At 36.4% G+C, this 9547-nt stretch overlaps 2 protein-coding genes across 2 annotated transcripts; one reads left to right on the top strand and one right to left on the bottom strand.

Annotated features, from left to right (window-relative positions):
• The first annotated feature begins 1287 nt into the window (after nucleotides 1–1287).
• LOC114280288 (universal stress protein A-like protein) lies at nucleotides 1288–4417 on the top strand. The gene is made up of 4 exons (XM_028222635.2): nucleotides 1288–1625; nucleotides 3286–3407; nucleotides 3603–3721; nucleotides 3949–4417. The coding sequence occupies exons 1-4, from the start codon at nucleotides 1436–1438 to the stop codon at nucleotides 4055–4057; spliced, it is 540 nt and encodes a 179-aa protein (XP_028078436.2). The 5' UTR covers nucleotides 1288–1435; the 3' UTR covers nucleotides 4058–4417.
• A 903-nt stretch (nucleotides 4418–5320) lies between these two features.
• On the bottom strand, nucleotides 5321–8940 carry LOC114280287 (PWWP domain-containing protein 6). The gene is made up of 2 exons (XM_028222632.2): nucleotides 8584–8940; nucleotides 5321–8365 (listed from the first exon to the last, which is right to left on the bottom strand). Exons 1-2 carry the CDS (start codon nucleotides 8639–8641, stop codon nucleotides 5688–5690), a joined length of 2736 nt encoding a protein of 911 aa, XP_028078433.2. The 5' UTR covers nucleotides 8642–8940; the 3' UTR covers nucleotides 5321–5687.
• Between the last annotated feature and the right edge of the window lie 607 nt (nucleotides 8941–9547).

Below are 9547 nucleotides of genomic sequence, written 5' to 3' on the forward strand. Positions count from 1 at the left end.
TAAAGTAGTTTTTTCCTAAAGTTTCCTAGAGTGCTATATTGTGTAGTTGAGATTTACTGACAAGTCACATCAGAAAAATTGATGTGACTTGTCAGTAAATCTCAACCACACAATGTAGCACTCTAGGAAACTTTAGGGAAATTTCACTCTAGAGGATCATTGGTGCATCATCAGGTGCATTTTAGCAATTACAATTTGGAGGGTGCGCAGTGTGATTTAGATAATTTGAAAGTAAAATTATAAATTGAATAGTGAATTAACATATTAGCGGATTGATTAATTATGGTTTGAGCAGTTTCAGATAGATTGACGGATTAAAAAATATTTTAACCAATTATTAAGTTTTTACATAATATATAATATTAATTTACATAATATTTTTCATATATATAACCCAAACTAATTTTATATAATATTTTTCATATATAAAATTATTAATTTATAATAAATTTCACATATTAAACTGCGTTCACACTTATTTTTACTTTAATATTTCATTATAAGTTAAAAAATATATATATAATTAATCCAAACTAATTTTATATAATATTTTTCATATATAAAATTATTAATTTATAATAAATTTCACATATTAAACTGCGTTCACACTTATTTTTACTTTAATATTTCATTATAAAATATATATGTATTAATTATAGAGGAACAGAACAGTTTAGAAGACGGATTATAAATTTTAAAATTTAAACCACGGTTATTAGATAAAGCGATGCGAATTAATACGAATTGGTGCAATTTTAACAGATTGAACTATATTTTGCGAGTAATGCTAGAGATCCTAAAAATTCTACCAAAAGTTCTGTCAAATGTCTTACATACGTGTGTGATCTACACAATGTCAGTCCCATGTGAGTCCCACATTTATGTGAGACATTTAATAAAAGGAAAATCCTATAGACCCAAATTTTTTACTAAATAAATGACACTTTTGTAGAACTCACACCCATGTGAGACATTTGGTCATTTATTTATTAAAAGATTTAGTATCTCTAACATTACCCCTTAATAAAATTTTTGATAGAATTTTTAGGATGTTTAGCATTTTTGATATTTTGCACTATCCTAATTACAACGGTGATACTAGTATCAATTAGTGTACCAATACTAATTATAATATTATTATTGATTCCACTTATTATATAAATTATAAATATTAAAAAAAAATTTATACTAATTAATATACTAATTAAATTATATTATATCATCAATTATTATATTAATTAATACCCTAATTAGTGCATAGTATTGTTAGTGCATATAGCATTGTTCGAAGAATAGTGTTATTCTAATTACAATGAGAATTGACGGAACCGTGCACCGTGTCGGTGGGGAAAACGACGCGCCCACGTATGCAAAACCGACCTAGTATTAAGAGAGAGAGAGAGAGAGAGAGAGTGACTCGGTGAGTGAGACAGCAATGGAAGGTGGAGTGGAATCGGAGCCGACTCGGATAATGGTGGGAGTGAACGAGTCAACCATCAAGGGCTATCCTCATGCTTCCATTAGCAGCAAAGGAGCTTTCGATTGGACTCTCAACAAGATCGTTCGCTCCAACACCTCTGGCTTCAGGCTCCTTTTCCTTCATGTCCAAGTTCCCGACGAAGATGGTTCTCTTCTCTCTCTCCCTCTCTTGAATTGTTTGAATTAGGGCTTGTTAACTCTATTTTCTGTCTGATTTATGTTCATGATTCTATTTTGAATGAACGAATGCGATTGTGTTGTGTACTGCACAAACAAAACATTTTATAATCTGTTAGCCAACTGTGAATTGATGGTTTAGCTTTCGATTAGAATCGTAATTTGATACTCAACCTACGATCGGCGTTGTCCTTTTGCAAGAACAAATATATGCAGAATTGTACTAATTTCGCTTTGAGTGATTTTAATTTGATAGCTATATATATATATATCTAACTAATGTAAAGCTCCTATTGAAAAAAGATGATCGGGATTTGAGAATTTTCCTACATATATCTGGACCTGGTGAAGGAGAACTTAATTTATTTGTACTGTTTTATGTTTTTGTGAAGCATGAGCTGTACTACTTTATCTGTTATATTTGTAGTTTGTATCACTACTAGGCAACAGTCATTTTTGTGGAATTGCATGTGTGTGTGTGTGAGACAACTATGTTCTATTATACTTTTCAAAGGTGTTTGGGCAATAGATATTGGGGTGAATTTTTGGGCATACAGGCCTTCGAAACAATTTTTTGTTTTCGGTATATTTGTTATAACAGTTTGGATAAATACCGGTGTGTGGTTGCACTTTACCCATTCAGTAATATTAATTGGAACTTCTACTACATGCATGTATAAACTACGGGTAACATATTTGTTGAAAATCAATAGGTTGTTTTTATGGCCATGTGCAATGCATTTAACAAACATCGGACAATTGTCTTTATCTTGAGGAAATTCTGAAATGTTTTTGTATGTCACACAGATCTTATAAAATAAAATATTATCACACAATACTATCCAGCATGAAGAAAATTCGAAACTTCAACATTATTATAATCATGTCCTTGTGTTCTATCATTCTATGTTTGTTTGCTAATTATCTGCTCAAGTTCTCGTAATGTTGATCAATTAGAATATTGTTAATGGAGTTTGGCATCTTACTTATCAAAAGATAGCGATATTAATAGCTTGAATGCATGAAGTCAAAAACCATACTTTGCGTACTTTTGTTTTTTTCAATGTTTGAAGGTGAATTTGAAAGAAAAATCCAAACTATGTTCATGTATTTTGCTTTTGTAAAATAATTGTGTTCTCAAATATATTTTGCTACATTTCCATATCGAAATCAATGGCTTTTTCATAATGGCTATTGCAAGGACAATGTAAAAAGGTTCACAAGTACGCGCACGCGCGATTTGGGGGGGGGGGGGGGGGGGATGGGAAAGTGTAGTAGTATTTTACAAATTTCACTCTTCTACTTTCCATTTTTGTACTACATTTAAAATAATTACTAGGTTGGATGTAAGTAGCATAATCGGTATTTTAACAAAGATGTCACTTTATCTATCCTAAGGGTGTTGATGATTCATTTTGAGACATCAGAAGTAAGACTATGTTGTTAAACAAATTTCATGACTTGATTTATCAATGCAAATGAAAAGTAGGACTATCATCAGTTCCAATCCTCTGCGTAACATAATGACTGACCACTTACTTCGTTAATCTTAGTTTTGCCTGCTTTAGTCTGCCTTAAATTAGAAGAGAATTACTAGCTGAATTTTTTTTGTCAATGTGTTTTGGCTAGGTTTTGATGACATGGATAGTATATATGCGTCACCTGATGATTTTAAGAGCATGAAGCAGAGGGACAGGATAAGAGGGCTTCATCTGCTGGAGTACTTTGTCAACAGGTGTCATGAGCTTGGGGTAATGTGAAATTTCTTTTTGATGGCCAGCACATCCCTTTCCCTCCCTCTTTCTGTCAGCCACTCGTGCTCACACAAGTGCATGCAAAATAAATAAATTAAAAAATATTTGGTTTTCTTAGACCCACATGGGTTACTTTGTTTACAATGTCATATTGGGCATGGAGTTCTCAGTCCTTACTCTGGAAACTTGTAGGTTCCTTGTGAAGCATGGGTCAAGAAAGGTGATCCCAAGGAAGTAATCTACCATGAGGTCAACCGAGTCAAACCAGATTTTCTGGTTGTTGGAAGCAGGGGTCTTGGCCCTTTTCAGAAGTATGTCAAGTTTTCTAGTCATTTCGTAGAGCTCCTGATTTTGCCCCAAACCTAATATTTTACCTTCTTTGTGCATTACTACATGAGGAAGGCAGACTCAATGAACTCTCTCTCTCACTTGTGCTTGGAGATGTTTATTTTCAGAAACCTTTGGAAAGTAGATTATTGTATGGTAATGCTCAAAGTTCAAAATACTAAGACACTACACTTCTGAATCTGATTTGCAGGGTTTTTGTTGGTACAGTGAGTGAATTTTGCGCTAAGCATGCCGAGTGCCCCGTGATCACAATCAAACGCAAGGCTGATGAGGCTCCTCAGGACCCAGTTGATGACTGATTTTGTACTGGGATGTGCTCTATTATATTTCACTGTGTCAATAGACTTAAAACTTTCTGGTGGAATTTATAATTGTTGATGGAAGTGTATTGAAATTTTTCCCTGGCTGTTCTGCCCTACTTCCCTTCTCAAAAATGTACAAGTAAACTTGGCTTCCGCCATTTCATCCACTGCATTTAGGGGTCTGTTTGGAGTTAGATTTACCTGAAAGATGGAGAACGCAGCCAATTTGGATCCCTTAGTCCCTTTGTTTCTATCTGAACTGACAATTGTGTTAAAATTGGTTGTAGGTACATTGATCGGTTTCCTGTCATTTTGACAATGTGGATTTAATAAAGTGATGCGTACATGCTTCTGTTTTGTGTTGTCTTGGTCAATGAAGCTGTGCTTCTGTTTTGTGTTGTCTTGGTCAATGAAGCTGTGCTGTTACGCTCATACTGTCAATCTTTAGTGCTTGTTCTGCCAATGTGCTTTATATATATTGCTCGAGTTGTATAGCTTTCCTGGAAACCCTTTATTTTTATTTGGTTGGGTTTGGCTCCACAAATCCAGTAGGCTTTGTTACGGCAGTGTATCTCTTCCATTGGTCATTTATGAAGCCATATTTATCCGAGCAAGAAGGTATATGAAAAGGAAAGGCATTTTGAAAAGAGAAAGGCATTTTTCCGAGAAAAGGAAAGGCATGCTTTCGATCTTCCCACGAAAGAGCTACATTTTGACAGAAACAAGTTGAAGCTCAAGGTGCAGCTGGGAGAAAGTGAAGGATTGTTTCACTCTTACAGTTGTCACCCCTCGTGAATACAGACCAACTCCATCTGCAGTCCATGAATTCATGGTTGCTCATGCACATACATTTTGATTTCAGATAAAGATTCAACTTCAAGGAGCTATGCCAAGAAAAATAGCTAAAAACCAGAAGAGGAAATTAGATTTTAAAAACAAAATTTGAAAGGTAACTACAACTTGTTCGCTGAAGGACTTCTAATACTTTCACAAATATTGACATTAAGATAGTGTTTGGTTTATTAGAATGTCATAGAATGAAATAATCATTCTATAAAAATGTCTATTTCCATGTTTTGTTGACTAAAAAAATAATGAAAAAATATATTACAAATAGAATTATATTAATCATTGTAAGAGAATGATCATTTCATAGGGAATCTTAATGAATGATCACCCCAACCTATCTCATTTTAGTGAACTAAACAGAGCATAAAGGTAATGTAAAATTTGCCCATCACTCTTAATACTCCAGAAAGATTCAGATAAAGAAAATGTGAAATTTGGCCAGAAAATATTTGTCAGAAAATTTTCCAATGGAGAGGTTGAGAAATAAAGATAACTACCACCCACCCACCATTGTGAGAGAGAGAGAGAGAGAGAGAGAGAGTCTAAAACAGTCACTGTAAAGCGAAAGTAAAGCAATATGCTACAGGAAGTAAACAGATGCAACCAACCTATACCAAATTCATATCCTATGGCAGAAATTAAACTTACTCCTACATCCATACAGACATCTTAATCAGAAAGCAATATGGACATCTATTTCCTAAGCAAAAGAGTCCGACAACAAACACTACAACAACAAGAAGTGGCACCGAGCAGCTCTTATATATCTTCCATCACTTCAAGATGAGGTAGACTCCGCCATTGTGCTTACCGTCTGCAACAGCCCTTTCATCTCACCCTCTAACTTGGCCTTCATTTCAGCCGACATATCTCCATCAGACTTTTCCAGCATTGATGTCATTTTCTCAAGCTTCTTCTTTATGAAGAGAAGTCGGGATGCCTCATCAACAGCACAAGGCTGTGAATCAGTTCGATTCAAGCAGGTTCTGCCTCCCTCCTTGGAAGGAAACCTTGAAGCAGCGGAGGAATATCGGAGCTGGTAATTAACATTGGGTCGTCCCAAGGGGTTCTTCTTTTTAGACGTCTTGAAGGCTTCTTCTGCATCAGAACTCTTCACGAAGACAACCCTAGCGCAGAATGAATTATACAATACATCTGTTTCCATCTCATTCAGAGGCCCGAACTTCCTAAATTTTTTGATGAGGTCATTCTTTGATGGCAAAGAGATCCCGGGTGGGAAAGTCACAATGAGGCTTACAGGTGTAGAAGCTGCTTCTTCACCCGTGTTGTTCTTCTTCGTCTTCAAGCCAGAAACCTCAGCGGCTTGCTTAAGCTTCGCCATTTTTTTACCCGATTTTGCTTTTTCATTCTTCTCATTTGTTCTCTGCGGAGATTTAGATTCAAGCAACTCATGGTCAGTCGAGTTTAGGTCTGGTTCCAGCAACTTAAGTGTGGAGCCCGAACACTTCCTCTTTCTACCTGATCGTTGTTTGCGGTACATTTTGTAGTTGGAGCCATTTACATAGATTGCACTTCTGAATAAAGAAATGAATCCACCGATCTCATCAACAGAAATTTTCTTGCTCAATTCTAGAGGATTAAGGGCTGCAGACCGTACACCAGATACTACTTCCTTTGCAGATGCACTGATTTCCACAGAGTCAATCTTCTTCTGATCTTCAGATGAGTCATCTGTGGTATCAAATTCCATAGATTCTGCTTCTGAATCCCTCTTAGAGCTTGAGTTTCTTACCCTCCATTTTAGACTAGTGTACGGAGGGGATAAGTATCTGCTCTTCTTCCTTTCCCTTGATACAGACACATTCTCGGTTTCTTCTTTGGCATTGCTATCATCATCATCATCATCGTTCTCACTGCTAAACATTTTGTCCTTAGTTTCTTCTTCACTCTCAGCCTTCCTTTTCCTTCCTCTCTTCCTCCCTGATGGGTTTGCTACATCTTTAACCCTACTCCCCTTCTTATTGCTGGGCTCAACAACCATGTCTTCTTTCATAAGGTCAGCCACGCTTTTCTTCTTCCTTTTGTGGTAAAGCATATCCTCGGGTATTTCCGGGCCCTTCTGCAACAATGATTGATTGGTTTGGCCAAATCGATGGGATTCCGGTGAACAAAGCCAGTCTTCTTCAGATGGACCTTGGACTGGAACTTCCACCGGACCACTAAAATCAGTTACCCCATTCCTATTCTTGTCTTCTAGTCCTTCGATACACTGGGGTTCATGGTACATAGGCAGTTTGTGACCTCCTTTTGCTCGATAAAATGCCGACAGAAAACTCTTCAACACTGTGAGCTCAAGCATATTGGCAATAGAAACTACCTCTGCAATATTCCTGAGAGTTGCAATTAATTCTGGCCCATGTTGAGGAATTGAGAGTCTTCTTAGATTGCACTCGGGCACAAGGGCTCCTTTCTTGATTCCAGCATTCATTGCTGATGGTCTAGCTCTAGCAAGCCCAACCCAATTTTCCTTGGGTATGCAAGAGCAAGTCATTTTCAATTCCACAAGCCTACCAATCTCTTCCAGAGCTTTCTCTACAGCATTCACAAAGCTCTTAAAATCACTTTGCTTTGACATGTCTTCAAAATCATCTGCAAAAGGTTTCAACTGAGATGGGGAGCACCAGGAGAAAGAACCATCTCCAAAGTAAGCAACAAGCAATCGTTCACTCTGTTTATACTTCTTTCTTGCAAACTCCGACGCATCTGAAGGATCACTCTGTTTATACTTCTTTCTTGCAAACTCCGACGCGTCTGAAGGATCATAAACTCGTCCAGGCCACCAAGGGAAATTCCTAATTTCCCCCCACACAAAGTCACCAACTAAAAACTCGTGTTCTTGATCACCCTCATCGTTTTCTCCATCCTCCTCGTTCTCTTTTCCATTATCTTTCAATTCTTGTTTTCTCTCTCCCTCCCCTGTTACGTCCCCATTTTCACCCATCTTCGACGCCAAACTCAGAATTTCCACAAACTTCTCATCTGGGTCTCCCCCATTTTCAGCCATAAAACCTTTATGATCTTCATCCCCACAATCTTTCCCACTCTCATTTGCACTTTCCAATGACCCATTCCGATCAAACTCCTCATTCTTATCAGAACCATCCCTAATCAACTCACTTGAACCACCATCACCCAAACCCTTCTCATCATCTTGTCTCTCATGTTCACCGAAATCTTTCTCAACCTCAACAATCAGAGTTTTGTTTGAAACTTCAACATCACAGACGTCGTCACCGTTCAAACCCTCACTAGAAACCCTAACCCCATTTTCATGATCTCGAACAGCAAACCCTAGTTCGGACCCAGAGAGACCTGGTTCGGAAGAGAAATGGGCATCAATCTGAGCTAGGGTTTTTGTTGTATCGATTTCCATATTTGGAAAACATTTTGTTTCCAATTCCGCCTCAATTTTCCCGAGATTTTCGGAGTTCGTAACTGTAAACAAACACACAAAAAACATAGAGAGGAAAGTGAAAAATCAATCAGAGACTGTTGCTAGGCTTTTTAGCTCTCTGCATTATAAAAAGAAGAAGAGATACATACATCTAAATACATACACAGTAGGTGATAGAATATATATATATATATATATAAAACAAATATATACAGAATAAAATAATGAGAGATTTAGAATATAAAATAGAGAATAATACCTGGAGAAGAAGAACAAAGAGGAGGGTTTTGCGGTTGATTCTCCATAACATTTTCCATTGGAATGTTGAAATTTCATGGGGAGAGAGAGAGTGTATGTATTGTATGTATGTACGTATATCACTGTATGTATGTGTTTGGTTTTTAGAGAGAGAAATAAATTTCTGGAACAGTCGGAAGTCTGCAGGTTTCGGCTACTCGATGTACGAAATTGCTTTTGAAGGCTTCTCTCCCGTCTCATCTGAATTGGGAGAGACTGTTCGGCCTATGAGTTCGTTTGAGTATTTCAAATGGTTCATTATAATTTTTATTAAGAGGTGATTTGAAATATTTTAAATAAGTGTATTTTTTAATTTTTTATAAAATATAAATTGAATATGAATTAAATTTGAAATGATGTGATAGAGAGGTGATGTGATTTAAATACAATAATGTGACTTAAATAGTATAGTGATTTTTTGACTTTTTTAATATATGCCAAATAAGGCCAAAATTTGAGTAAAAAAAAATTGTTTTGCTTAATTTGATATTAACCACTCCAATGGTATACACTGTAACTTTCTTAAAAACGCATTGAACGTTCAGGGGACGACCGAAAAAAGAAATTTTTTTTTGCAATGTCAAATGTAGTTATTGTGGGAAGAACAAAGAACAAATCTTAAAATCCGATGCTAACAAAGAACAAATCTTAAAATCCCTCAGTTTTTCAATTCAGAAGAACATAGATAGAGAGAATAATGCTCTAAGAAATGAGCTTTTATATGACGGCATTCCATCTTCATTTGAGAAGAAAGGGCGGGAGAGACTTTTTTTGTGCAGGTAATGGGTATGATCACAATCGTACACATTCCATAGCCTCTGACTTGCAAGTGGAGGTGTTAGACATTAGTTCACCTACATTGACAGTTGATGAAACCATCTCACCTTCGGATGGAGAACATTTGATGTCTGATGGGATGTGGATTT

Source organism: Camellia sinensis, chromosome 1, assembly GCF_055761805.1.
Source record: "Camellia sinensis isolate YWXY chromosome 1, ASM5576180v1, whole genome shotgun sequence".
Lineage (NCBI taxonomy): Eukaryota > Viridiplantae > Streptophyta > Magnoliopsida > Ericales > Theaceae > Camellia > Camellia sinensis.